The sequence below is a fragment of the Daldinia caldariorum genome (genome assembly GCF_022478825.1).
Source record: "Daldinia caldariorum strain CBS 122874 unplaced genomic scaffold F4812scaffold_1, whole genome shotgun sequence".
In the NCBI taxonomy this organism is placed as follows: Eukaryota; Fungi; Ascomycota; class Sordariomycetes; order Xylariales; family Hypoxylaceae; genus Daldinia; species Daldinia caldariorum.
Genome location: NW_025953037.1, coordinates 2918254 through 2945042, shown reverse-complemented (window position 1 = coordinate 2945042; position 26789 = coordinate 2918254). Strand labels below are relative to the sequence as shown.

At 47.4% G+C, this 26789-nt stretch overlaps 11 protein-coding genes across 11 annotated transcripts; 6 read left to right on the top strand and 5 right to left on the bottom strand.

Annotated features, from left to right (window-relative positions):
- Positions 1 to 223: 223 nt before the first annotated feature.
- Positions 224 to 1264, bottom strand: F4812DRAFT_454766 (proline-specific peptidase; the record flags this gene model as incomplete). The annotated part of the gene is made up of 4 exons (XM_047936698.1): positions 224 to 268; positions 348 to 459; positions 521 to 620; positions 691 to 1264. 4 exons carry the CDS (start codon positions 1262 to 1264, stop codon positions 224 to 226), a joined length of 831 nt encoding a protein of 276 aa, XP_047795263.1.
- Positions 1265 to 1725: 461 nt separating this feature from the next.
- On the bottom strand, positions 1726 to 2929 carry F4812DRAFT_33182 (uncharacterized protein). The gene is made up of 4 exons (XM_047931567.1): positions 2547 to 2929; positions 2381 to 2497; positions 2111 to 2326; positions 1726 to 2048 (listed from the first exon to the last, which is right to left on the bottom strand). The coding sequence occupies exons 1-4, from the start codon at positions 2782 to 2784 to the stop codon at positions 1816 to 1818; spliced, it is 804 nt and encodes a 267-aa protein (XP_047795262.1). The 5' UTR covers positions 2785 to 2929; the 3' UTR covers positions 1726 to 1815.
- Positions 2930 to 4904: 1975 nt separating this feature from the next.
- Positions 4905 to 6836, top strand: F4812DRAFT_449198 (amino acid transporter; the record flags this gene model as incomplete). The annotated part of the gene is made up of 6 exons (XM_047935946.1): positions 4905 to 5134; positions 5207 to 5316; positions 5378 to 5689; positions 5767 to 6045; positions 6112 to 6314; positions 6375 to 6836. 6 exons carry the CDS (start codon positions 4905 to 4907, stop codon positions 6834 to 6836), a joined length of 1596 nt encoding a protein of 531 aa, XP_047795261.1.
- A 145-nt stretch (positions 6837 to 6981) lies between these two features.
- Positions 6982 to 8004, bottom strand: F4812DRAFT_464922 (uncharacterized protein; the record flags this gene model as incomplete). Its single annotated transcript, XM_047938393.1, has 2 exons — positions 6982 to 7811; positions 7867 to 8004. The coding sequence occupies 2 exons, from the start codon at positions 8002 to 8004 to the stop codon at positions 7389 to 7391; spliced, it is 561 nt and encodes a 186-aa protein (XP_047795260.1). The 3' UTR covers positions 6982 to 7388.
- A 1258-nt stretch (positions 8005 to 9262) lies between these two features.
- F4812DRAFT_454761 (carbohydrate esterase family 16 protein) lies at positions 9263 to 10457 on the top strand (the record flags this gene model as incomplete). Its single annotated transcript, XM_047936697.1, has 4 exons — positions 9263 to 9390; positions 9440 to 9462; positions 9519 to 10233; positions 10304 to 10457. The coding sequence occupies 4 exons, from the start codon at positions 9263 to 9265 to the stop codon at positions 10455 to 10457; spliced, it is 1020 nt and encodes a 339-aa protein (XP_047795259.1).
- Positions 10458 to 10934: 477 nt separating this feature from the next.
- On the top strand, positions 10935 to 13009 carry F4812DRAFT_32942 (transferase family protein). Its single transcript, XM_047931553.1, has one exon. The coding sequence runs from the start codon at positions 11230 to 11232 to the stop codon at positions 12820 to 12822; it is 1593 nt and encodes a 530-aa protein (XP_047795258.1). The 5' UTR covers positions 10935 to 11229; the 3' UTR covers positions 12823 to 13009.
- On the bottom strand, positions 13002 to 14686 carry F4812DRAFT_32926 (uncharacterized protein). The gene is made up of 2 exons (XM_047931552.1): positions 13606 to 14686; positions 13002 to 13538 (listed from the first exon to the last, which is right to left on the bottom strand). Exons 1-2 carry the CDS (start codon positions 14487 to 14489, stop codon positions 13181 to 13183), a joined length of 1242 nt encoding a protein of 413 aa, XP_047795257.1. The 5' UTR covers positions 14490 to 14686; the 3' UTR covers positions 13002 to 13180.
- A 368-nt stretch (positions 14687 to 15054) lies between these two features.
- On the top strand, positions 15055 to 17397 carry F4812DRAFT_410959 (uncharacterized protein). The gene has a single exon (XM_047932582.1). The coding sequence runs from the start codon at positions 15512 to 15514 to the stop codon at positions 17213 to 17215; it is 1704 nt and encodes a 567-aa protein (XP_047795256.1). The 5' UTR covers positions 15055 to 15511; the 3' UTR covers positions 17216 to 17397.
- A 1191-nt stretch (positions 17398 to 18588) lies between these two features.
- On the top strand, positions 18589 to 20257 carry F4812DRAFT_32609 (uncharacterized protein). The gene has a single exon (XM_047931517.1). It carries the CDS (start codon positions 18737 to 18739, stop codon positions 19922 to 19924), a length of 1188 nt encoding a protein of 395 aa, XP_047795255.1. The 5' UTR covers positions 18589 to 18736; the 3' UTR covers positions 19925 to 20257.
- A 530-nt stretch (positions 20258 to 20787) lies between these two features.
- F4812DRAFT_410950 (NAD(P)-binding protein) lies at positions 20788 to 22255 on the top strand. Its single transcript, XM_047932581.1, has 4 exons — positions 20788 to 21586; positions 21664 to 21682; positions 21740 to 21871; positions 21929 to 22255. The coding sequence occupies exons 1-4, from the start codon at positions 20945 to 20947 to the stop codon at positions 21967 to 21969; spliced, it is 834 nt and encodes a 277-aa protein (XP_047795254.1). The 5' UTR covers positions 20788 to 20944; the 3' UTR covers positions 21970 to 22255.
- Positions 22256 to 25580, bottom strand: F4812DRAFT_410949 (uncharacterized protein). Its single transcript, XM_047932580.1, has 5 exons — positions 24003 to 25580; positions 23414 to 23929; positions 23121 to 23359; positions 23010 to 23056; positions 22256 to 22952 (listed from the first exon to the last, which is right to left on the bottom strand). The coding sequence occupies exons 1-5, from the start codon at positions 25148 to 25150 to the stop codon at positions 22650 to 22652; spliced, it is 2253 nt and encodes a 750-aa protein (XP_047795253.1). The 5' UTR covers positions 25151 to 25580; the 3' UTR covers positions 22256 to 22649.
- Between the last annotated feature and the right edge of the window lie 1209 nt (positions 25581 to 26789).

Genomic DNA, 26789 nt, shown 5'->3' with positions numbered 1-26789 from the left:
CACCTGCATGAACCTTTCCCGCTCCTCCCAGTGAGGCATATGACTGGATTTCTCAAATACTATCCACTTAATTCTCGGAATTACCCTAAACTAATATCCCGAAAGATGTGTCGTCAGTATGTGAACCATATACTTACGGTGGTGGGACGTGTTTCTCGAAGCTGAATTGAGAAACTACCTGGTCGACTGAGGTAGTAAAGAAAATGAAATGTATTACTTACTATTAGAAGTTAGCGATAATGAACACAGTGATATGGAAAATAACAGTCTTGAATGATAAAAGAGTTGCAGTTACAGAAAAGTATGCTCTTGTACTTACCCCATGGTTCTACACATGGCTCACCCACCTCGTCGTACCTCCCGTTCAATAGCAACGTGTCGACCTGGATATTATGGGCTTCCTTCCAACCCTCCCAGTCCTTAAGGTTGCCATCAACGACTATTTCAGAGGGTCCTTGCCTGCAATCTGAATGTTAATACCCGCTACAGTTATTGGTGTTGATTTAATCGGGATACATACATGGTGTTGTAAGCAGTCGGGTCATCCTTCAAGTTGACGAAGGCCTTCTTTACTGGTTCCGGCAACGGATCAAGCGAACATACATGCCGTAAATAGAAGACTGCCGAGTCAATATAAGATGTTACCGTGCATAGCAGCATAACTGGCAGATCACGACGGATGCTACTCACAGGTACTAGCCCTCTCATACTCGGAGGATTCGTAATCCCCATCTCGATCGCCAGCCTCGAGTATATCACGGATGTCCGACGGCAACGCAGCTCGCAATTCTTTACCGTATTCCGCGAAAAGAGGAAAACTAGCCGGCGCCCCGGAAATTACCAGCTTTCTCAAGCCGCGCGGGCGGCGGGACGCATACGATCCCGCTAACATGCCACCCCAGCTCTGGCCGGCGAGATAGAAGCCCCTCTCGCGGAATCCTAAGTGGTCGATAAGGTTGTCTAGCTCTGCGATGAACAGGTCAACCGTCCAGAACGAATCGTCCCGCATCTTCTCTCGGAAGTGGGTAGACCTGCCGCACCCGATCTGGTCGTAGAACACGATGGGGATCCCGTACTGCGAGTATAAGTCCGTAAAGGAAGCCAGGTACTCGTGTCCCGCACCGGGCCCTCCATGAAGCACGATCAACGCCGGGGTGGGCGATTTGTCCAGGTCGCCGACGATCTTGTACCAGGTGGTAGCTGGCTTGTCCGCATTGGGCGCGTCAAAGGCCACGGTACTTTCTAAGACGGGTAAGCCCGCCATATCGATGGGTCTAGAATGGACCAGTAGATAGGAGATGATAGGGTGCTTTCAATCAATACCTCCTAAGGCAACAGGAAATATGCTCATAAACAGAAAAAGAAACCAGGCTGACTGTTGAAGAATATGAATGAAATTTGTATATGCGGCTTCTTGTAGGCTAGCTGCGATGGTAACTATAAAAAGTCCAAAGGTTAAGCTTCGAATAGGTCGGACCGATTCTGCTGCACCCTCGTTATGTCCAACAATTGCTACCCTCTGCTGCTACAGTTACATTATTCCTTTGGCGTAGAAAGGATGTAAGCGCTTGAGAACTACTCGCATACCCGTGTGGCTAACGCAGCTTCAGGGCGCGGGGGAAAATAGCCCCCCCTTTATGTCCAGATGGGTGACGCAAGACAATACTCACTATTTTTGAAGTGGTTAGTCTGTCCTTTGGTTCCAATTATAACGAACAGCTTGGTTATTACAAAAAGATCCTAAGCTTGAATTGGGGTAGTATTTCTCAATGCAAGGTACTGAACTACAAAAACTCGCCCACGAGCTATGTTCAACTAATCTGACATAGTTTCGTCGATTGGCACAGGTCTGTAGGTATATTCACCCGGTCTTAATGCCCTGCTGCGTGCCCAGTTATTTAAGCTATCCCACTTTACGCAAGTTGTCATTGAGTGCGACCCGAGTTTCGAGGCTTGAGGCCTATCGGGGTCGTAGATCCACTGTCCTGTATGTATCTCAGTGTTTGCGTGACACATGAGAGCTTGACGGATTGCATTGATGCAGTGATCTGTGAAGTTATACATATAAGCTTACTTAGTACTTTAAAACCGGGGGGACGAATAAGCTTACCCGAGTGGCCCTTTCCAAAAGGTCCCGTAGGACCTACATCTGCAACGCGAGACTCGTAATAATCCCAATGGACTATTCTCCGTAGATTGTTCAGGCAATGGAGATGGTGATATACACCCATAACGCCAAGATAGTCCCCACCATCAACTTGGATACGATTCGTGAGGTTTGAACCAAGCTGTTCCATCTCGCGAGGGGAAACTCTGATATTCAATGCTAGAGGAACTTCAGTATATGTTATCGATACTTTGAGATGATTGGGCTACTAACCATACAATAAGTCTTCCCACAAGTCGTCAAGTTCGTCGGACGGCTCCATATTCCAGGGTTCTCGAAGAGTATACCATTCCTGCTTCTCTTCGTACCTTATAGCGTCTCCTGGCAGCCCTTTATCATGTTAGCCAGTATTTTTACTTGGTTATTAGATAATTCATACTGAAGTGGTTATCCGCTCCGAGGCAATGTCTTTGAGACTTCAGTCTCGCCGCAGATTCGATGGTTAGGACAATGGCGATATAAAATAGAAGCGCAAATATCACCAGTAGAAGCGCATTGTTGCGTATCCATCGCCGTATCGACGACGTCCTTGGCTTATTAGAGTGTCTGAGATCTGCACCGGGGTACTCTGCTTCACCAAGAAGGCGATCTTTCGAATCGGTTGAGTCTTTCTCCATGATGGTCAATGGTAGAATCGCGAGAAACTCGAGCGGTTAGGTAAGGAGTAGATAGAGCTCGGTTCGACCTTGGTTATAAGACAGAGGATATCACTCAGCCTTATGGCTTCTGACACGTCGTACGATCGGTATAGATATGCAGGACTCCATTGCGCTATGACCCACTCAGAATACGCATGCGTCAGATCTAGCTCGAGTTAACCTATCTGCACATATGTTGTCTCATTTCTAGGATGCAACCTTTACCCAGTTGGCGCCTATAAGATTACCATTCCACTGCCTATTGCAGATATGAATGGCTCATGGTTCAGACAATCTTACTCGGCACCCCGCTTGAAAGTTGGAAACCCTTGGGCATTGACCGCTCGATACAGCCGCCGGCAATCAGAAATACCTTGTAAAGTGGCGGATGCGGTAGAAGAATCTAATCTCTTGAATAGGACTACGCCAGATGCGATCAACCCAATCATGTTTCACTATTTAGATCTATTTGATGGTCGTAGTCCTAACGATGTTACATCTGACCTATATATCAATAGTGGGCTGCGCCCCTTTCATAATGATTATCACTCTTCATTATATATATAAATCGTCGTTAGTCAACCCAATTGTTAGAGAAAGATTTAGCTTCTTGTTTCGCAGACTATCACACATTGCCTAAACTAAACAACATACGCTCACACAGGTCCATCATCAACCGGCTTCAAAATGCTTTACAAGACTGCCATCATGGCATTGCTGGGACTCAGCGCTGTTGCGGCCACCCCCATAGGTATTTATTCTTCAATCTACTACTGATATTATGCTTTGAGGCTTACACCGAGTAGGGGCACGCGGTAACAGGGAGATCCGTGGTGGATTTACCTCGGACGTCATCATCAGCGCTGGGGAGGTCGTCGACGCGGAACACGAACGACGAAACTAGGAATCTACCGAAAATTTGGTTGTCTGGAGGGTATATTGAGCACAGGGCGTCGTGTAGGAAGGCGTTAGCGAACAATGAGTGATACCAGGAACTGAGAATATTGCTATGAAATACATGGTCTATTGCAAACTCTCATTCACTCTTCTCTTGACGAAGCGCATCGTGAGTAAAATTAACGGGGATCTCGTGTGTGCCTCGACCAGGTTCATATTATCCACCTACCCACTTGTCCCCTTCGATGTACAAGTACTGAGGATCATAACATGCTACGAATTTTGTGACGAAGATAACACTACAGTAACGATCTCAACGCGATACCTGATAGTTTCTTCAGATTTCCTTCAGAGCCAATGCGAACTGATAGTACTCTGTCGCAACCGGTTTGGATTCGGCAAGGTCGATAGACACACTAAATGTAGCTCTCAACTGAATCGTAGCCAAAAAAAAAAAAAAAAAAAAAAAAATTACACTATTATGGCTATCGAGATATATCAAAGTTTCGCAGGAAGACAACGCCAGAACAAAAATTGCAAAAGTCAGACTTATATCGATAACACCAATGACGATAAATGTCTTGACAGTCGGATTTTAACCGTTCAATAATACCGATTTAATATGCATCGTAAGGGAGTCTGATAGACTGATTGGCTCGCACGATACGCCTACAAGGTAGGTCTACTCATGGGAGGATCGGAAACACACCGAGTGCGGGGGTATAAAAGTTGCATCCTTGCCATGCTACGCCGTGTCTCTGCAGGTGAGATTTTGGCCACCCAACATTCACTCACTTCACTCCCTTGTGTTGGTTCCTCAGTTGCGTGCTTTTTTCTCTTTTCGCTTATCACCCCCCTGGTTCTCTGGCCTCAGTGGTGGTAGTGTATTCGGGCCAAGCAGCCACTTTCCGGGGGCAATCCCCGGGTGAAGTTCAGCTGGGCCTAACACTGAACAAGGCGTGCTCGAAAGGAGAATCGTGCTTCTCCCGCCTCAACCTTTCATCACGTTCTCTTCTCCACAGTCGGACAACCGAAGTTCGATCTTCAGTTCGACCTGTTTGTCGTCCCACTCGGGCCCCGATAGTGATAGTATCGGTCCTTTGGTTTTTTTTCTCTCTCGCTCTCCTCCTTCGCACAATCTTTATCGTTTTGTACGACAGGTGTTGTTGGTTTACCCTTGCGCGCATATCGAATCGGTCGCTATGTCGAAAGACGAGCTTGAGCTTAATGTCGGGAATCTCCTCCGCGATGAATCGTCGTCGAATTACCGCAGGCGCGACAATTATGACGACGACGCGGTCTTGCGACGGCTGGGAAAGCGGCCGGTGCTAACTCGAAGTTTTGGATTTATGTCAATTCTCGGTTTCTCCTGTTCTGCATTATGTTCCTGGGAAAGCATTCTCTTGACAAGTGTCCCCGGCCTTATCATAGGGTAGGTTTTTAGTGATAGTTTCTCCCCCGTTGGACTTTGACAATATGATTAAACGGATACTAATTCAACTAGCGGACCATCCGGTCTCGTATGGGGGCTTGTCGTCAATTGGATTGGAGTTATTTCCTTGTATGCGACATTAGCTGAATTGGCTTCGACAGCACCGACTGCTGGTGGACAATGTATGAAGAGACTGCGCTATATTTTCAGTCGGATCGTCTACTAACTCCATTCACTACGTAGACCACTGGGTTTCGATGTTGGGTCCAAAGTCATGTTCAACTTTTTTATCATACATGACCGCCTGGCTTACGACATTAGCATGGCAAGCAATTTCTGTCATGTGCAGTTACCTCCTCGCAACTCTTCTACAAGGCATCATCGTCCTAGCTCATCCAACATATGTGCCGCTAGCATGGCACACCGTCCTGATGATATGGGCATTCGCTCTAATTACCACTCTCATAAATTCCACCACGAGTCGAATCCTGGCGAAGTTGGAGGCTTTCATTCTTATCCTCCACTTGACTGGCTTCTTCGGTGTTTTGGTTCCAAGTATGTATCCGAGAGGCCCTAACCAACCCCCTTTCCCTCCTCTACATTGTCAGACGTTGCTAACCCGTCCGATCAAGTGGTATATTTTGCGCCCCATAACGAACCGAGCTTTGTCTTTACCACGTTTCTCAATAATGGGAACTGGCCTACGCAAACAATGGCCTTCTTTGTTGGTTTCCCGACACTTGCTACAGCTATAGTCGGAGCCGATTGTGCGGTCCACATGTCCGAAGAGATCCAATCAGCCCCCTTAGTCGTGCCTCGAGCGTTGATGTATACGGTTCTCATCAATGGAGCCCTTGCGTTAGGAATGGCTATCGCTATGATATTCTGCATAACCGATTTAGATGCAGCAAGTAAGTCTCATGGTCACTGCCATATCCCCGAAATTTCCTAGATATAATTTCTAACAGTAAAAACAGTGGCTGCCGTGGAAACCATGTTCTACCCATTCTTACAGATAGCCGATGCTGCCGTTAAGTCGACCACTGGTGCTTGCCTCATGGCGGGTGTTATCTTCGCCTTGACAGTAGCCGGTAGCATCGGTATATATGCCTCGACGGCCCGCATGCTCTGGTCCTTTTCTCGGGATAAGGGGCTCCCGTTTTCAAACCAGCTAGTAAAGGTATGCATCTTGTGGATATATGTGCTTTGGTATCCGTATGAGCTAACATAGTATGTTCAGCTATCCAAGAACACCCTCCCGACGAACGCAATCTTTACTACCTTCGTGATCACCGTGCTTTTGTCACTAATTGCATTCGGATCCGCCGTCGCCCTCCAAGCGTTATGCTCCTTGTCGGTGGCCGCTCTATTCGCTTCTTACATGATTCCCTGCGGTCTCCTTCTTTGGCGCCGTACTACGGGGAGGATGCTGCCCTATGTAGGAGAGACAGATGATCCTGACCCGGAAGTGACCTGGGGACCTTGGCGAATTCCCGAACCACTGGGAACGATCAACAATATATTCGCTATCATATATAATGTGGTAACGCTGTTTTGGTCCTTCTGGCCCCAGACGAATTATCCGACTGCTGAGACGACCAACTGGAGCGTCCTGCCCTTCTGCGTGGTTATTATATTCTCAATTGTTTGGTATCCGCTCCGGGCGAAGAAACACTATAAAGGTCCTATTAGAGAGGTCTAACTTGTAAATAGACGGTATAGCGCTACGATGGGCTAATGAATTAATATCAAAATGCTCGACGCGTGAAGCATTTCGCTTACGAATGTAATGTTTCTTCGCCCTAACCACATTTCCCATCGAATCCAGGAACATTGGCGCATATGAGACTTAAACGCTCGTGAAGATTTTTGTCAAGCTTCCAGAAACTGTGCTTGCAACTCGAGATGTGCATCGAAGTGCAGTATCACAGCAGTCACTTGCCGCCTTAGGAGGTACCTGATCTTTTTCTCTTGATACTCTCTATAATACGTATGAAAGGTATACAGCCCTCAAAAGCTTCGCAAACAGTCCTTCGGATTTATAACATAATGCCACATAGTCTTGTAAACTCAAGCGCAACATCATCGATGTGTTCAATCGCAGCCTCCTTAGTGGCGGCTTTGGTCTCGCGTACCAAGGCCGACCGGGTCTTAGCCATGCTACCAGAGCAAAGTAGCCAAAACGAAACCCCAGTACCAGATCTTTGTAGGCTTTCAATAATCCCGTTGAGTCTCTCCCATAGGCCTCTGTTAGCTATGCTCTTGAATCTGCTATTTCGCCAACCGCGCCGAACCCATTGCGTAGATAAATTGTCGCGCCGTCGGCAACATATTTGAGATCGGTCGCAATGACGATGCGCCGCCACCCTTCGTCTTGCCAAACGCGGAATTCGAGCGCCGCAATAACCGCCCTAAGCTTCGCCCTGTTGCTCGTCGCATTGTAACTCTCACCTCCAGGTCCAGACTCCTCTAGAGGGAATCCAATCATCCCACCATCATGATATATGTCGTCCTTAAAAGGAAGCTCTACTTCGGAGCCGTATCTCCCCGGCCCTTTGAATGTGAAACTGCATCCACCGGACGGCCTGGCCATTTCGTCCTTGCTCCCATTGTTGATACAATTCCCGTCGACAAGAATTAATATCTCGTGGCTGTCGTATCGGTTGATGAAGCGAGACTGGTTGGATCGTGAGGAAATGGTGCTCCGGCGTTTCGTCGGGGTGTTGAGGAACGAAGCACGACGCAGATCGGACGAGCGTGCGACGCGTTAAGTGCTTGCGATATCGTGGTTCTTGTCCCGTTTCTGTTTGCAGGGCTATGTTCGGGCCCCGATGACCCCTTCGAATCCCAGCTTCGCGATGACGCCTCATGGTGCTATCCGATCGTATATATCTTTGGATTGTTGATTAAAGGGTTGATAATTGATGGCGTTAACAAGAAGAGGGGATAAGAAGAGTAAAACGTATAATTGTAAGGACTGGACACGGTTTTATTGTGCATTGTAAGGGGTATCCCCGTTAAAAGAGCCATGAGTCCGGACCACGTTATACTTACCTCTCGTAGTTCTGAAAGACTAATGTTAGGTAGGTAGGTAGGTAGTATATGTGAAGACAGTCTATTAAAAGCTGTAATAATAGATTCTACCGTATTCCTTGCCTCGTGTTGCAATCTAGGTGTTTTCTTTTCGAAATCATCGATATAGTAATCGAATACATACCTCTACCTACCTACCTTACATGAGCATTATAAGCTAGACCAAGGATTAGTCCTATGCTTGGAATTCCTTCAAGACCTCCAATTTACCAAGTGTCTCTTGAATAGGTACCCTAGGAGGTAGTCTTTCAAACCAATATAGCGAGAGGGTAAGGAGCAGTACGCACTTGACAGGACATATGATAATCATTCGTGACAATTATAACCTCTCAGATAGCGGCCAAGGAAGCACCCCCCTTTATTGAAAGTATTAACTTTTTTCCATCTGAAGCTCGGATAAAGTTTTGACCAGCGTAGCAGCTGAACTTCGATGTGTGCTCTCGACTTACCTATTCCTATCCTGGCTCGGAACATCAGCCTCCGCCTAAGCCCATGAGGCGGCTTTGAATTGCTACCATCTCATCTTTAACTGGACTTGAAAGTGGGAACTTACCTTGGGAATCGAGTGCTAGATTTGAGAAGGCGGTGCTCGATGCTCCGTCCTCTCCAACTTTTCTTGTTGGGGGCGGTGTATTGGCGCTGAAAAATATTCCTCCGTTGGACTGCGGCTCGTGGAGTAATCGCTAAGCGATGAAGTCTAGATGGTCAGTACTAGACCTGACCATGCTATAGCAGGTAATAAGGTGCATTTCGCGATGATGGGGGCTGTATGCAACGATAGGGCCGCCCCAATCTTAGGTGCAGCCATCCGTTAAAGAATACCTTATAAATTCAAGTCATCCGATATATAACTGCCTACAACCTGGTAGCTTTTGTCCTCAAAACTCAATTCAGTTCTCATCAGTCTATCTTAGTGTCTATTCTAAGTCTATTGTAAATGCATTGCCAAGGGGTCTGGATGTAAGACTCGCGATTTAAAATCAGACCTGAAAACCGGCACTTGGCATAACCTCAGTCTTAGACTACCCCCGAGATATGGCTCGCTTTGCAGTTGCAACGTTGGCATTCCTTGCAACGAGTGCCTACGCGTTGTGTTCAAGAAAGGCATGCGCCGCGACGACAGAATGGACGGGCTGGGAGAATATCAAGCATGCCTTTATCTTGTTAGTACTTCAAATCGAATTCTCTGTGGCTATGCTAATCTGTTTCTAGTGGGGATAGCTACACACAGACAGGTATTGTAATGAAGGTTTACTAACCTGAGATGACGGGCCCTAACAGCTTCTTATAGGATTCAACTATACGCAAACTCCTCCCTCACCGTCCAATCCCTTTGGAAATCCCCAATACCCAGGATGGACATCATCTAATGGACCGAATTGGGTTGGATATCTAACCGTCAAGTACAATGCGTCACTCTTACAAACTTACAACCTCGCTTACGGCGGTGCTACTGTCGACTCAGCTCTTGTTGCGCCTTACCAGCCTACCGTATTATCTGTAAAGCAGCAGGTACAAGAAGAGTTTATCCCAGGCTACACGGGCGTTTCTGCCGAAGCCCCCTCGGCACCCAAATGGACGGGTGCTGACTCGATCTTCGCCTTTTGGATCGGCATCAACGATGTTGGAAACTCCTACGGGTCAGGAGTAGAGTCCACTGGTCCTTTGTACACTAAAATCTTCGATGTTTACTCGGGTCTAGTCGACCAGCTCTACGACAGCGGCGCCAGGAATTTCGTCTTCATCAACGTTCCGCCCGTCGACCGCAGCCCCTTAACAGTCGGTCAAGGTGAGCAATCTGTGGAGGCAGAGAAAGCTGCGATCGCAGACTGGAACAAGCGTGTAGCCAATACAGCTGCTGCATTGAAGAGCAACCATACAGACGAAGTTAACGTCTGGGTTTACGACTCAAACAAGAGCTTCGGGGAGGTTTTGGATAAGCCAAGCACATATGCAGAAACTGCGGGTCTTAAGAATACCACCGGTTACTGCACTGCGTATCAGAAGTATGTTAAACCTTTCCCCAGACAGCTAACACTTAACTATATGAGCTGAGAAAGATGCTGACGATCCTAGTGGCACACCCGATGACGACTCGTTCACTCCCAGCTGTGGTGTTCCAGTAAACCAATATTTCTGGCTCAATAACTTGCATCCGACGTATCCAATTCATGATGTAGTTGCCAAGCAGGTTGCGGAGGCCCTGTCGCTAGGGCCGAGCGTATGTTGAAACCTTCGTTGACTATCTAGCGTTGGGATTGGGGATATAGGTATCGGAGAAAATGACGTTAGAATTTCCCGGGACCATTCCGTTTAGTTCCTAAAAGGCGAAAGTGTATATACAATATAGATAGGTAGGAAAAGGAAAAGCGAGTTTCCTGTAAGTCAGTCACTATAGTAAACGTTTGACACGAACCCAGCTTGCCCAGCCTGGGAAGGTTACCTAAGATGAAGATAAATAATATCATACCATTAACGTCTCTTAGGGGAAAAGTAAAAATAGATTTCGTTACGTTTCATGGTATTTTCCATAATTAAGTGAAAGGTGTTTGGATTTGCTCAAACTGATATGCTCTACGGAGTCTCCCTGAAGAGAATATAGTAACATTATTGGGATCCAATGGGTTAGGGTTCTATCGAATCCCTTTCCTGAAGCCGTTAGAAGTTCCCACTCATTTTATGGCAGAAGACGACAAAGGGCCAATTACTTACGGGCGCACTGCCACGATTCCTTATGAATCATTATGAATCATCCGAACGATAACTTATCCGGCAACGACTCATCGGTCGTCCTGGCGGCATTTCTAACATGAATTTCTGCACTCAGTTAGACTCAATAGCCGGGCCCTTGTTCATGTTACAACAGATGGAGTTCTTAAAAGGTGTTGCCGAACTTCTTAAAGCATGTAGCGATCAGATGAGCAAAGTCATTTTTGCTATACGTGCGGAGGAAGGGAAAGGTCGATACGAGCAGGAAAAGGTTATATTTTATACTAAGTATCATGACGGAATCGGCATATCAGGTTGAAGATACGAAGAGGGTCTTTCCGTTGAACGGCTCAAAGCAAACCACGACTACGAAATTGTCCATTCTTGACGCGTCTGTTGCGCGATTTGCACCATGCGGAGCGATTTGGCTTTATGATCGAGCTGAAAGTGCCGACTCGCGTGATCCTGGTATATTTAAACGACTGGAAAAATCACTGAGGCAGACTCTGGATGACTACCCTCACTTCGCAGGCCAGCTTCGATGGGCGTCCAAGGAGCTCGTGGAAGGAGATGTGAACCCTCGGTATATTGGCCGGCCAGTGGTCATATACGGTGGTCCGGAGGATCCTGGAGTGGAATTGGTTATCGTAAGAGACAATCGCGAGCTTAGCGATGTAGTCCCGAGCCAAGATGAGCGGTTAACTACGAAGCAAGTGTGGAATGCGACAACCTTCCCCCAGAACGATCTCCTCGCCAAAACGAAACTAGCATTCTCGAGCTTGACCGAGTTCGAAGGCCTGCCAGCTGTTGCTGTCCAATTAACGGGTTTCAAATGTGGCGGGTTTGCGATCAGCATCAAGCTTACGCATTGTCTCTCCGATGCTATGTGTCTCATCCAGTTCGCTCATGCCTGGGCAGCGCAATCGAGATATCTATTTGGAGGTAATGGATCTGTTACAGAAAAGCGCCAAATACCACTGTTCGACCCCTCGCAGTTGGACCAACATGCTCATCTCACCCCAACAGGACCAGACCCTGAGAAGGTTAGAATAGCGAGGGCTTTACCCATGCACCGATACGATTGGTGGGCTAAAGACGCTCCGGGCTACCCCCCTTGGGCCGAAGCCTCAACACTGGGCACGAAGCCTCCACCGGAGGAACTGGCTCGGGTAGAATTAAGCCCTTCCTCATTTCCGCCTTGGCCGACGTGGGATACGGCTGCTGCTGTGGAACCTGTGCAAATCCGCTTCAAAGCGGAAACCATCTCCGCGATGAAGAAAGCCGCCGAGAATAGCCTGCCGGAGTCCCTGAGTGGGCACCGTGTCTCCCGACTAGATGCAACTTTAGCACATATCTGGATCCTCATAAACCGCGCACGACGGCTGGAGGATTCTAAAGAACAAGTATACATCGACTTCACCCTTGGAGTGCGCAACCGCGTGACCCCGCCGCTGCCGGACAGCTTTGCAGGCTCTCCGATCCTGTTATGCTATGTCGCGAAATCTGGCTCCGAAGCGGCCACCTCACCAATCGGTTCAATTGCCGGCTCTATAAGGCAGACTATGTCTCTATTCACTCCTGATGCCGTGTCTGCTTATATCCACGATGCAGCTTACGAGGTCAGCCCGCAACGCCTGTGGCAGTCTTTTCTTGGCTCCAAGCACACCCTCGTTACTTCGTGGGTACGAGCACAGGCCTACGAGGTAGACTTCTGTGGGACACACAGACCAGCTCGGTATGTACAGGGTGTGATGCCACGGATGGACGGAATCGTTCAGGTCATGGATATTGCGGGCACGGGGGATTTCGATATTAGCGTATGTTTAGAGAAGGAAACCATGCAACGGCTTCTTCGGGATCCAATGCTAAAGGCGTATGGGTTTTGATCGAGAAAAATAAAATGAGAATATAGAAGATCCTATATCCTCTCCAATTCGTTCCAGTGAATCATCTTTTTGTAGTGAAATCGAAAAAAAGGGGGTGGGGTACGGGGCCATTTCAACCCACGTTCTCGAGTAGCATCAGAATTGTCGTCAAGAATTGTAATAAATCCCTTAAACCAGGTACATCAGGTAGGTATGTATCTAAGGTAGGTTAGGTACCTGAGGTAGGTTTAGGTAAATGTGAGTATATAATAATTGGTAGTATCGCTGTTCAATCACGTATGTAGGTGTATTGACATTGATATGCTGTACAAGGTAGCTAACATTCCTAGACGTCCGAGACACCCATTCAAGCATACGGCTACCACTCGTGCCTATGTTCAAAGTCGTGAGCAGCCTCGGAGGCGAATTCTTCATCCAAAAGTACCCGGACCGCCAGGATCGCCATCCCTTTTGCACATCGAAGTGCCCTTTCGTGGGCTTCGTCGGTGCTAGCCGCCGCAGTGAACCCAGGATTATGAAGCGACGTGTTAGGCGGCGCCGGTATTGCGAACGCGCCATGGAAGCTCGGTATTACGTAGGAAACATTGCCCATATCAGTTGACGCTGTTACGGCCTTGTCGTTTCGCAATAGAATTTTATCGCCGATACGCTCCATCTCAGACGCATATGCTTCGCAAAGAGCTTTATTTGCCGTCAAATTTGCGTAAGTAGGCGCTCTATTCCCGTCAGCTTTGAATTGAGGTTAGGTACCTGGGTAGATCAGGTCCCTGCTGGGGAACTTACACGATATAATTGAGCTCACAGCCAGTTGCGGTAGCTGCCCCTTCTATGCACGCTTTCACACGGGCGAGCAACTCGTCGGCTCTAGCTATAGTTGGACTTCGAACATTCCAGTTCATACGCGTGTAATCTGTAATTACGTTCGGCACCGTCCCCCCAACTTCAATGACAGCATGGACGCGTTCATCAGGCTGGATTTGCTGGCGGAGAAGTCCGACACTGCTATATGCGGCGACAGCAGCGTCAAGAGCATTGACACCATTCCATGGCTCACCAGCAGCATGTGCTGTCTTTCCACGAAACTCGGCGCGAAACTTATGGCTCGCAATCATTTTCAGTCCTGCAAGACCGTCATATGACTCTGCCGCGTTTGGCCCGGAGATCTGGTGTGCCGGCATCGGATGAGCCATGATAGCTGCTGCAACGCCATCCTTAAATGCCCCGGCCTCGATCAACTTTACCTTCCCACCACCACCCTCCTCCGCCGGGGTACCTAGTATGCGAAGTCGTCCTGCGGCGCCGCTCTTCTTCAAAGCTTCAGCAGTGCCGAGGAAGGCGGCAATTGACGATGTCGCAATCAGATTATGACCACATGCGTGGCCGATCTGAGGTAGGGCGTCATATTCAGCACATATGACAACAAGACGCCCAGAATTCCCTGTCTCTGCTTCGAAACTCGTTGCTAGGCCATAAGTACCACGTTTTACGGCGAAGCCGCGATCTTCGAGAAATTGCGTGATTGTATCATGGGCGAATACTTCTTGATATCCCGTCTCGGGATGCTGGTGCAATTCTTGGTTGATCTTTTTCTTTAGGTCTTGGTCTGCGTCGTCGATCGCCAACCCGACCACCCCTCGTACCTCCTCTATAACATCGGCTTTGATCATATTCGACTATTTCATAGACTATTTCATAGGGATTATGTGTTGATCCAAGTTCGGTTGGAGGTCATTTGCGCAACCCCACGTCATTCCCTCTTGAACGAACAATGATGCGGAGAACGCGGAGACTCTACATTGCTACTAATTCGTAGTCCGTGTTTTAGTTTCTTCTAATAACAACTTCCAAACCAGGAATATCAGGTCGATTTACTTATACTGACAGCTATTGCTGTACGGTATGCGGTAGACATGATCATATTAGGTAGGTATGTATCATAAACGACCATTTTAACACACATTTTCTATAGGTACTAGGTACCTAGTCCAACAACATAAATTTGATACCTTGAACTTGATCGAAGTTCTACATGTTTAGGAGGTATTAGTTATCTATGCCTCTTTCATGCCAAGAACCTATTCTTCGGTCTCCACCATAACCAAATCTTGAGCTGCTTGGTTATTTTGATAGTTGGTGAAAGCCCCTCATGAGTTGGGGTCGTGGTCCTCAGCTGCCATCTGTCGATAACTTATTGGGTAAAGACTCTTCAGTATTTTGTGTGCCCAGGTACCTAAGGTAACCCTGCAAAACGAAGAACTGACCGCCGCCATAGGTACAATACCTTAAGAGGCTCTATCTTAGGTTAGGTACTCTCGTGAATTTAATATCACTACCTTAAATATCCCTTCTTAAGACCATAAAAAGTGGAGCTTCTCTCACTTAGCGCCGGTAAAGAGCATAACTACCTGCCTTTACGACAAACGTATAATGTACCTGGTATATTAGTATATATCCTTAAGGGTATCATCTTTTAGAGCATAGGTCTTGTGGCTTGTTACCCTGACCGCCGTGTCTGGTCCCAGATCCTTGGGTGCCCAACGTCCGTCCCCTTGTGGCTGCGCCGTACCCGATAAATTCAACATGGCTTGAAGCTGCACTGACGTGTTCCCTTTCAAGATTCCCCTGATCATAAATACTGTATAGGTAGCTGTCGGCCGACGTTCCCAAGGCGAAGACTCACAGGAAGGTCATGCACCAGGGAAGAATATGCCAGTGGTTTGGGTTGGCGAGCTGTACCCATAACAAAACGTTCCTCGATCTCCCGGCACCGGTCCGTCGGCGAATCTATGATTATGCAGGTCTCTTCAGTGGTGAATCCATATATCTATACTCACTCGCTCGACGCCATGATGAGCTCGAGGACATACATCATGAGGCCTACACCTTAAAAAATGACGCTTGCGATTGGTGTAATAGGCTTCATTTTACATTCCGACTCCTTCAGACTTGTAGGGCTATCTACGCTGAAGTTAGCGCCGTGGTCTACTCTGAAAACCGCGTGCTTGTTCCCTACGATGATATGGATGAGGGCCTCCGCATTCTCAGCAACATTACCCCCTACGCTTGCAGTAAGCTGACCAACTTATACGTACAACTCGACCTGCCCGAAGGCTACTGCCCTCGAAGCTATATCTTGGAGGGTATAAAGGTCGAACCTATACTGAAAAGTCGCATTGCTGCATGGAAACGAGCAGCAGAGCATGTTCTTGCGCACTCGGATCCGCAGAAGCTTAGGCTACATCTTTCCTGTGAAATATATTCGCAAACGAGTATCATCCCTGACGTGCTAGCACCTCTTTTCAATGCACCTGGCAGTCTTCGCGACTGCGCAATGAGTCTTGGTGGGGACAAATACAACCTTTATTCTATGGCCCGACAAGCCGCCATCACGGCGTCGTACAAATCCCCTACTGTTCCAGATTCGCCTTTTCGATTTCTCGATCTTCCCCAGGAGCTCAAGCAGGCAATCCTCAAATACACGGATCTGGTCACCCCTAGTAAGGAAGTCCGGTGGGCTCTACAGCGTGGTTTTTACTACGAGTACCCTCTTGATAACTTGTCTAAGGACCACTACTGCAGCGATGTATTTCGAGCTTGTGCAGATAACCACAACGAGCTTGGTGCTTTTTGCATGCGCAAGCCTTCCTGTTACTCTTCCCGCTGCCGATGCTGGCGTCCGCCGCAAGCCTTGTTCCTAGTTAATCGGGCCGTGTACGAAACTGCTCGGGTTATTTTCTACTCGCAAAACCGTGTCGTTATCATGCCAATCGTGGGGCTTTGGACGAGCCGCTCACCTCTCTTGGCTGGGCTCGAAACCTCCACATTCATCACAAAATCTCTGAGACCGGATACACTATCTCACCTTCGTTATTTTGAGTTAGTATGCCCGCCGTTTGGGAAGGATGACCCCTCGAAATCATCCGATGCCGTGCCGCATGTTCATTGGCAGCATACTATCGACTACCTTAAGACACACGCAAACCTTTCCGTCCTAACAATAGCGATATACATGACCCGTTATGAGCTACCGAGGTATGGCAGAATAACTAGTATAAACAACCAACTATTCAACCAAGAAATATTTATAGAGAACGTTTTAGCCATGGGTAGAGATAAAGATCTGACGCTAGGAACCTATTTGGATATTGTGCTGCCCTTCCAATCACTGACACATTTGAAGCGATTTTTTGTTTTCATCGAGTGGGCAGGAAGACATGGCTTCAGCAGTGTCCAAGTGGAACGGGATATCAATTGCCATCTGTCGGAGGCGGAAACGTGGCTCGAGCAGAAGGTGATGGGTAGTGAGTATGACAGCAGAGCACTAGGAAAGATGACTGTTAGACCTAGCCAGTGGCTCCAGACGTTCAATTTATACTACCAAGCGCCATACTAGATTGCTATACCCAAGTATATTTGGCGGGGGCAAGTTTGATGAAAACATTCGGAGGAGGGTTCCCACGCAAGATCAGTTGAACATACAACTTAGAAAATAGTTACGAGTTATAATGTATTTGATAAAATATGACTAGCTGATAATTTCAAAACGAGAATACTTTTAATAATATTAATGTACGGTACCTCGTATGCCTGCTCTACCAATTTGTGTTCGTTGGAAAAGAGCCCTGTAGCGGAACCGATCTTTCGGCAGAACGGCCGAGGATGGCGGAAGTTACGGGATCAAGTCGCCGGAGATCTCACTAAGGACATATCACATATACCAAGCATGGTATCAAAACATTAACACCGGCTTAGACAACTAACTATCATCATGCAATTTACATTCCCATCCAACCCCCTGAATTTTATTCATGTCTAGCAGTAAGTGCCCAGGTATCACTGTTCTAAGAGAAACACCCTTCCGTTTCTTCCATGATTGCATTGTACTCTTTGCCGCTGAAGAAGTCCCCATCTGAGAGAAGCCCCACGAAGATAGATCCAATGGTCGCCAAAGGTCGCCAATGCGGTGGATATCTCCACAACAGAAGCTCACTAAGAGGCCTCCGCGTTAAACGCTACTTGAGAGTAAATGTTGTCATGGATAGGTACCTGCATTAATTAATTCTATTAACCATATTAGATGCTCTTATGATTGTTTTAAACCAGCTTGAATTTAGGTAGGCTACGAAGTTGTTACGTAGAGCCGAGAACTTGGATTCAGGGACCTGAAGAAAGGTAGTCAAAGCAATAACTAATTCGGAACCTAACATAAGACCTGATGTTAATTAGCCGTTAATTAACAGGTAACTTGGAAGTTATGGAAAACTTCAACATTCTCAACAGCCAACTTGCCGTTATCCCGATGATGTTGAGAATACGTAGTTGGCTTCGTTCTTGTCGCATACCCATGATCAAAAGGGGCTTTGCTTCATACCGGAAAACAACTTCGAACGCTCTGACTGGCTGGCTATGATGATGTCGTGGAGGAAACAAAATGATCCCATAAATACGTGATGGAGTTTGATCGACTAGGGGTCCCAATGCAGGACCTGTCGTATGCTGTGGCTGCGTGCGTGGTATGCACAGCTCAACCCGGGGGTTACAATTTGTGGATCAAGCGTAGATCAATCCCTTCTCGGCGCGAAACACCAAGCCAGGGATGGGTTTGCCAGGGAACATGAAACTGAGGCCGTGCCAGAGATTGAATCATGACTTCAGACCAAGCCTCTTCCGAGGGTTTATCGGGAGCGTGTTAGCGCGACGTTTTTCTCATATTTCCTGGATGAAGTCCCCATTCCCCGGGTTTCGAGATGGGAAACCTTTTCCAGGTCATCTCAACCTTTCTTCTGTAACTTAAGCAACGATTATTCGATGCGACAATCCTGGTGATAGCATCGCAATATTTCTTTTCTTATTAATCTTTTTTTTTCTTTGGACCTGGTGTTCAGTTTTATATTATTACTATTATTATTCTACAATGGCGGGCCTTTTGGACGGTTTGGGTAGTGCTTTGGGAGGACTGCGCGGAGGCCTTTTGGGTGGGAACAACGACGGCGGCAACGATCAGAATTCGCAGATATTAAACCCAACAGAGGATGCTGGGGACGCAAAGCAGAAAACCACTTCTGAAGCTAGCACAAGTGTAACTGCAACTGCAACCTCCATTTCGACTTCAGATGGCGAAATAAGAGCAACACCTACTCCCGGAAATTTGAGGGACAAAGGTGATGGCGACGACGACGAAGACGACGACGATGAGGGGGACAAGGACGATGAGCAGCCGCAGATCCAAGAACCTACTAGCACTAATACTCAAAAGCCTTCTATTACAGGGTTGCCGAAATCACCCGTTCAGACTACGGCAATTGCTCTCAATCCCGGTGCTGCTGAAAACACAGATGTTGCGACTCCCGATGCAACTCCCGATGCGTCGGAGACGACTGTTAGTCCTAAGTCGACTAGTAGCCCTAAGCCGACTATAACATCGGCTACTAATCCACCAAATACACCCTCGCCCTCGCCCTCATCCCCATCCTCATCCTCACCCTCACCCTCGCCATCCTCCGAAACGTCCATCTCGACAACATTGGCGCCGCCGCCGCCACCACCAACCACACTTGTGACATCCACCAAGCCATCGAGCCCCGCCGCCACACCGTCAAGCCCCGCTGCTGACCCGTCTACCTCTATCCTCGAGAGCGTGGCCACGAGTCTCAATATCCCCGAGGCAACCAGTAGTACACTAGACCCTCCTACGCAACTTTCCTCAACAACCCCCGCGGCCCAAGTCACGCCGCTTCCCCAGGAAGCCGCTGCCGCTGCTCAAAGCAGCATCGCCAATTCCCAGAGCAACACTATCACGCAGGCGCAGGCGGTCGATAACGGGAATAGCGGAATGATCGGCAACTTACCCGTGGCCGCGGTCGCGGGTATTGCCGGCGGTGGAGGCGGCCTAGTGCTCATCATCCTGATCATCCTGATCCTCCGGTGCGTGTGGCGGAAGCGGCGCAACGGCAACGACGAGGCCCTGGCCCGGCTGGACTCCATGTACGAGGCGGGCAAGCCGACGGCCTCGGAGTCGACCGACAAGCTCGTCCGCTGGAACAAGGGGCTGTCGGAGTATCACAAGCCGGTCGACAACAGCTACAAGGCATATAGAATGTGATTTACCTAGATCCTCTGACACACTGCATTATAACGGAAAGGGGAAGTCTACTATTAAATTTGGTGGCCTTTGGAGTTCGGTACTAGAACAGAAGTTGTTGGCTTGTCAACAATAAACTAGACGGAACCATATTTATCCCACTCCTAAAAAGTAAAATCTAGTCCAGTTATTACCTTAGTATAGACCCTCTCCTATAATATTCACGTTCTTTTATTTTATATAAGGTATAATTGATATATATCTGCTTTAGCGAGAAACGTGATAGCAGTGCTTGTTGAGTTTGATGTTCAAAATCCAATGGAAGGATTCGGATTTTACAACGCCGTCTAGATCTTGTTCGAGGACCGTGCGGTACTGGCGAGGTTTAAGAGACGTGAGACGGAGCTGGCATCTAAGCGAACATCAAACCGGCCGGAATGTGTAAGATACGCGTCCCAACTATAAAGTGCTTTATTATTAATATGGCCTTGACTGTATCATTATCTGTATAATTTTGGTTACTATGTAGTCGGAAATTTAACTCTTACGAATAATAAAATAAGGTATGTTACTTGTAGCTGATGTCAGGTCGGTAGGTTGGTAATACGATGCAGGATTAGGTAGATACCTCATAGGTATATGCACACATAAGTCTATTGAACCTTGTTACTTTCCAGGCAACTGGGATGATGCTTCTTATGAAGTCTTACCTCTTTGTAGCTAGTCGTATATTAACCCCGCGCATAGGTTCGTTAACTTCGGCGCCGCTGTGGTGTGGATTCACAAGGAGAGTTTGCAAGTCCCACCCTACCCGACAATCGCCTTGGTGCGCAAGTCTTTTCATTGGAGGGGATCGAGAAATAGTCTGGGGTTCGGTATGATGTAGAAGCCGAGCGCTTCCAGACTTGAGTCTTCATCCGATACCTACCCCCCTTAAAATGGGATCTTCCAGACCACGGATAATGTAACTTCTATTTTAATAGAAACTTGTCATATTTCACACGCATTTTGCTCCAAGTCTTGCCTAACATATAGTCCAATATGGTTCTCGCACCTCACCCCAATCCAGATGCCCCAGTGCTGACGCACTTCGATCTTACGGGAAAGACCGCTCTCGTCACCGGAGGCTGCCGTGGAATTGGGCTCGAGGTTGCACGAGGACTCTGTGAGGCCGGCGCAAAGGTGGCAATAACCTACTCGAGCACGCCACCCAAAGAAGCAGACGAAATAGCGGCGCAAGTCTCCGCCGCTAACGGGGGTCGGCTCGTCAAAGCGTATAAGTGCGATGTGCGCTCGCAGGCCGAAATCGAAGCCGTCGTGAACAAAGTCACCGAAGAGGTGGGTGCCGGCCGGCTAGACATTCTGGTAGCGAACGCGGGAGTTGCCGCGAACATCGCCGCTTTAGAGTACCCCGAGGACAAGTTCCGCGACTTATTCGACGTCAACGTGAACGGAGCGTTCTGGGCGGCGCAAGCTGCCGCGCGCGTGTTCGAGAAGCAGTTGAAGGCCGACGGACCGCCGCACCGGGGCTCTATCATATTTACGGGGTCGGTGTCGGCGACCCTTGTTAACATTCCGCAAAAGCAAGCTGCTTACAACGCGAGTAAGGCTGCTCTCGTGCATCTGGGGAAATCCCTAGCTGTGGAATGGGTAGATTTCGCAAGGGTTAATAATGTTTCGCCGGTACGTCATCTTACAGTCATATCTGAGCCTTGAACCAGATCTGAATTAGGTATTGTATTAACCACATTCCATAACAGGGTTTCATCGAAACGGAAAGTAAGTCAAGAGACATTTCATATCGATAGTAAACTCCATGTCTAATGGGTCGTGCAGTGCTCGACGTTCATCCTCAGGAATGGAGAAGCAAGTGGATCGAGCTGGTTCCCGGTCGTAGGTTTTGCAAGCCATCCGAACTCAAGGGCGCATACGTCTTCTTAGCGAGCGATGCTAGCAGTTATGTAACAGGTTGGTCCCTACCTAATTTTATGCCAGGTGCTCAACGCTCTTACTGATAATTTCTAGGTGCGGATTTGATAATTGACGGTGGATATACCCTGCCTTAGATGGCTCAAGTAATGGGTACCTATTCAGTACCTGTACCTAGGAGTTAGTCAACGTATAATAAAAGAGAAAGGAGAATAATACAATACCAAGCTTAGGTACGAATCTTAGGAACCGTTATTTTTGGCATTCGCGCAATCAAGACGATCGCATTCAAAACCGTGTCTTAGTTTAGACTTGTTCAGCGGTGTGTAGACAAGTAGGTAGCCTGCGTAGTTCACTGATCCTGTGACGCGCCAGAAACGCGTTACTATATTGGGTATCTAACCTGAGTTACTCCCTCTTTACGTGTTCTCTCCATCGCGGTATCTTGTTTGAAACACCACCTTGGATAAGCTGGTATAGATAACTATCATGAACCTCCTCCCCCTTTCACCAGGCAGGAGCACTTGGAGGATTATGGGGCTATGAGAATAAGTACAAGTACCTAAGGCAAGGTAAGGTACCGGGTATCTTAGGTAGATGGTCACATTAGTGATGGTAGCTTGTTTGTTGGTGCTGCTATAACAAGTACCTAGGTAGGTAGGTACCTGGTACCATACTGCTGCTCTTATTCCAAGGTGACAGTATTAAAAAAAAACTTTTATTATAAGCCTAGAGACTGCATCAAACCTAAGCGTGCTTGATTCTTATAAGTTATTTTTCTTCTTTTCTTTTTTTTTTTAAAAAAAAAACCAAATTATTAAAGACGATAGAACGTACCGGTGAGAGGCTGCCCAGTATGTCTAACATCGGTATCTGATCCTTCTTCGGCTTCAAACTCCAACTCGCTAATATGGTCAATCTTGTCTACCAAGTCGCAGTAGCGCTGGCGCAAACTCCGTTGATACCACCATCCGATATATGCAACTATCGTCATGAAAACCACACCTACTACTCCAGCCGGGAACCACCACTTCTCAGCGTAATATAGTTGTTCCCACGTAGAATCATCGACGAATATGAGTGCGTCGGGGTTTGTCCAACGGTCTATCCAGTACTTAGCCTGTAAGGCAGGTAATATTATTAGTATGTCCTTTGAAAGGTCCCCGGATTGACATACTGGAAGTGCACAGAAACAATTGGTCAAGACATTCGTCAGTACGAATACTAGGTAAATATTAGCAACCGTTATAATAGTCAAAGTTGGTATACCTGGGCATGCTTGACTTACTTGTCCCGCCGATACTAGTGAAAGCTCCAAGAAAGATCGCAAACAGGAAAAAGAAATACCATAGATAGATTGAGGCTGACTTTACCACGGTATACAAGGTGTTATTGCTCTTTTCTTGTGTACCACGCTTAGAGAAATACCAACGTATCAGCCATAATAACTGAAGGATTAGTTGCGATACGCCGTAGGCAAATACTAGAAGCGAGCGACATCCGAATCCAGGTTGAGGAGTAGTATAGCTTGAAGATTGTTAGTAGATGATCGTAGAGGATACTCCGTGATGAAGACCGTACCTGACTAGCACGCTGAAGAACGTGGGTACGAAGTAAAGGATGAACCCGTAAAACCCCGAAGTCCACAGATCCTTTTTGAAGCTTTTGTCTAATACTTCTTCGCGCATACCTCGGAGATATGGGTATTCTTCAGCAAGCTTCCCTATCCACATGGCCTTGTTTGATCCCCTATTCCACATCCACGCCGGTTTGAATCTAGATTCCTTATATGCCAATCCAAAGATGCGATTCACAAATCTAGATATAACTGATCTGGTATATCTGATCGCCTTTGGATCTTTGGAAGTAAACTCTTGACCATCATGATTTTGAACTCCGCTGAGATCTGACTCTAGATCGCTGTCGACCAGTCTCGGTGAATTTATAGGGGTAACCGGGTCGGACGTAAGTAAGGACCCGGCAACCGCATTTTGCCAGATATTTGGATTGTTACCGGCGAGGAGTAGGCAACTAACAAGAGCGACGTGAGGTATCGTCATCCAAAACATTCCAGCTGCCAATTGATGTGCAGTTACACTATTGTCAAGTATTAATGATTCGGAATTTGACGTGTTTAGGGTCACGAATGATGTGCCAGATGTCAACTTACTAAGAGCCTAATTCCTGATTAACTTCATACACCGACCAAATGAACGATGCGATATAAAATAGAACTGGGGCGCCGACTGAAGTACCGAAACTGATTTGCGAGTCTAACATGGCTAACAGCCGCCACTTAATAGCAACGATGCTGCGGTGTTGTTGAACACTATACGACAACTGTCCAAATCGCCCTGCTACAGTAACTTCCGTTGGCGCATTTGAAGCGCTGGCATCTTGAGAGTGGCTTGGCGTAATTAAGCCCAAAGATCGAGGAGTATCTAGATTTGTTTGCAGGTATTGAGTACTAGGCTTTCTTCGAAAGATACCCCCAGGAACGTCGTGCACAAATAGGCTGCTCAAGCGCCAGGCCTTAATATCGAGGTTACCGATCAAGATCGAAAGGAGGGTATGTGCCTTTTCCTTAGCAGAGAGGGTGTTTTCCTTGCTCCGACTTTCCAGATACGACAGAACCCGGGCATCAAGAAGCGCCTCGTATATGCCCGATGTGATCATCGGACTGGCCACCGAGAACACGACGCATGTCCAAATGATAATATCTACCGTAACAATTAAAGAAGCAAGCGGAACCTTGATGAGAAAAAGGGGCAGGTCTGAAATATCGATAAATCCACCGGAGAACAATGTGATTGGCAGGTCAAGCCGTCGGCGGCGAGGGACGTTGAGGCAAAAAATAAGCGACGGCAGTATAAATGCAATCAGGGGCTTCAGCCATTTTCCGAGGTCGTCTGCCCTTGTAACCGGCCATCCTGGGCAATGGTTGTAACACCAAGAGTACGACATCCAGAATTGTTGATGAGGCGCCGATAGGGTCCCATTGTATTGTGCGCCACAAGGGTATCTAGGAAACTCTTCAAGATCGTTGATGGTACCCGCGAAGAAGGTTTGTCCAGGACGAATATAGAGCGTATTGTTTTCGATAACAAGGCTTTCGTTAACAACTAAGCTACAACACATCCTCCAATCCTGTCCTCCCAGAGCTGGGTTGAAGAGCGCAGGGTTCTGTCTAAGGTTCGATAAGTGAGGCTGATAAATAGGAACAAGATCGGTTGACGAGTTGCGGATGTCCGGTTGGCACTGGGCCAAATGTAGCCATAGGACTAAAAGCCATAGTAATGAGTTATGAAGAAAAGGCATTACAAATAACGTATATACTACTGCGGCTTTGCGGAAAGACGCTGGCGATAGAATTAACCTTGGACGAGGGCGAACATATAGAAGCTCTGCATATTACCATATATAACATATATGAGGCCTCATGATGTTAAACATCCTAACAAAATGGCTTGGCGCGCTAGATTCGGGTAAAAAGGGGAAAAGGTCTCATGGAAAAAAAAGCCCAGGGGTATAATATTCTCAGGGCGAAGACTACTTAAAACAAATTGAACTAAAACCGCGTTGACGTGTGCTTAAGGAGTCAGGACCTTCAGCTGGACGGCTGCTGAGGCGCGCCCCCATCCTAGCCGGGCTCGGTGGAGGGCATCAGGTGAAGGACATCAGCCCGGGAAAGGGGAATTGGTATTATCTAAGGCATCTACGAATTGAGGTATATACCTAAGAAATCAAGTCACCGGGGGGCCAAGAGACTAATCAGAGAACGAGGGGCGATTTATTTAAGCCCGACAAGCAATCTTCATTATAAGCGCCCGACCACAATCCTCAAAACGCAATTGGACGTCAGGTGTTCTCAAACACACGTCAAGCTACCCTGGGGCCACGTGAAGGGGATATGCCCTATATATTAGGTACCTGGTATTCGCTATAGGGCTTTAGGTATGTAGTAGATGATATGATACCATCCTAGGTACCTGACCTACCTATTTATAGCCCCGATCTAAATCGATTTTCCATTGTAACCTAAGAGCGTTGTCAGTTCTTAGTATTAGTTAGTTCACATGGGAATATGCTAGCTTGTGGCTGCCTACCTGCACTAATATCTACTTGGCTACTGTAGGAGGTAGGGCTATCAAGTCTTGGCTCGTTAACACTGCAATTCATGGCGTGGAGTACGTCATGTGCGGCTGAACAAGTGCAATATCTGAAGAGTTCCGAGTAATCCGATAGCACTCCGGCTATGTTGCGGCAAGGCTAAGTGTTTTGTCTATCAACTGTCTCTCTACCGCACGACTTGCCTCACGTCAGTTCCAAGAGGAGAGATAATGGATTCATCGGAAAGATGCGCCTCAGCATCTTAACTAGTAAGAAATATCTTCAGGATTTCGTCTTTAGTCTCAAGAACTATCATATTATGCTGCAGATAGATTTACCTAGGTAGCCAATATATGAAAACATTCCCTGCGACCTTATTCCGCGTAGCCAACATTTCCTTATTAATGGTCTCGAAAAACAAGTGCGCTGTTCCATCCAAGGTTCTTATGTCTATCTGACAAATACATATACCTACGTTCATCGGCTGGTCTATAGTGGCGTGTTACACAAGATATGATATGCATGGCGTTCTATAGTCGGGGAAGGGAGTAGCTTGGTTAGGTACCTCACGTAGAAAGAACTCTACCCCTCGGCTGGCCAGGTGTTTCTTTAGCCGTACTAACGCTTGATCCTCCATATGAAAGTACCAGGTAGTCTTCTAGAATAATCAAACGCTTCTTGTTCACCGAACTGTCTTATGCATCTACTCCTTTATTCCATGTCAGCTTGGTACCTAGATATTTTCATTCAAGTTTGGACGAGTCTATGGACTATTGAGTCTTATTATGAGTCTATTACTAATACAATGACAAGAAATGAGTAATAGGGAGATGCGAAATAGTGCAGC

Bases quoted from the DNA above. Each gene is read 5' to 3' on its own strand.
- F4812DRAFT_33182 (XM_047931567.1), bottom strand. From the start codon at position 2,784: ATGGAGAAAGACTCAACCGATTCGAAAGATCGCCTTCTTGGTGAAGCA. The intron at 2,498-2,546 runs GTATGAATTATC...AACATGATAAAG, and splicing joins CGGAGCGGATAACCACTTCA to GGCTGCCAGGAGACGCTATA. The intron at 2,327-2,380 runs GTTAGTAGCCCA...AAGTTCCTCTAG, and splicing joins GTGGGAAGACTTATTGTATG to CATTGAATATCAGAGTTTCC.
- F4812DRAFT_32926 (XM_047931552.1), bottom strand. From the start codon at position 14,489: ATGATCAAAGCCGATGTTATAGAGGAGGTACGAGGGGTGGTCGGGTTG. The intron at 13,539-13,605 runs GTAAGTTCCCCA...TGACGGGAATAG, and splicing joins TGTGAGCTCAATTATATCGT to AGCGCCTACTTACGCAAATT.
- F4812DRAFT_32942 (XM_047931553.1), top strand. From the start codon at position 11,230: ATGACGGAATCGGCATATCAGGTTGAAGATACGAAGAGGGTCTTTCCG.
- F4812DRAFT_410949 (XM_047932580.1), bottom strand. From the start codon at position 25,150: ATGCCTTTTCTTCATAACTCATTACTATGGCTTTTAGTCCTATGGCTA. The intron at 23,360-23,413 runs GTACGGTCTTCA...ACAATCTTCAAG, and splicing joins TTCTTCAGCGTGCTAGTCAG to CTATACTACTCCTCAACCTG. The intron at 22,953-23,009 runs GTATGTCAATCC...CCTGCCTTACAG, and splicing joins ATTGTTTCTGTGCACTTCCA to GCTAAGTACTGGATAGACCG.
- F4812DRAFT_410959 (XM_047932582.1), top strand. From the start codon at position 15,512: ATGCACCAGGGAAGAATATGCCAGTGGTTTGGGTTGGCGAGCTGTACC.
- F4812DRAFT_410950 (XM_047932581.1), top strand. From the start codon at position 20,945: ATGGTTCTCGCACCTCACCCCAATCCAGATGCCCCAGTGCTGACGCAC. The intron at 21,872-21,928 runs GTTGGTCCCTAC...GATAATTTCTAG, and splicing joins TGCTAGCAGTTATGTAACAG to GTGCGGATTTGATAATTGAC.
- F4812DRAFT_32609 (XM_047931517.1), top strand. From the start codon at position 18,737: ATGGCGGGCCTTTTGGACGGTTTGGGTAGTGCTTTGGGAGGACTGCGC.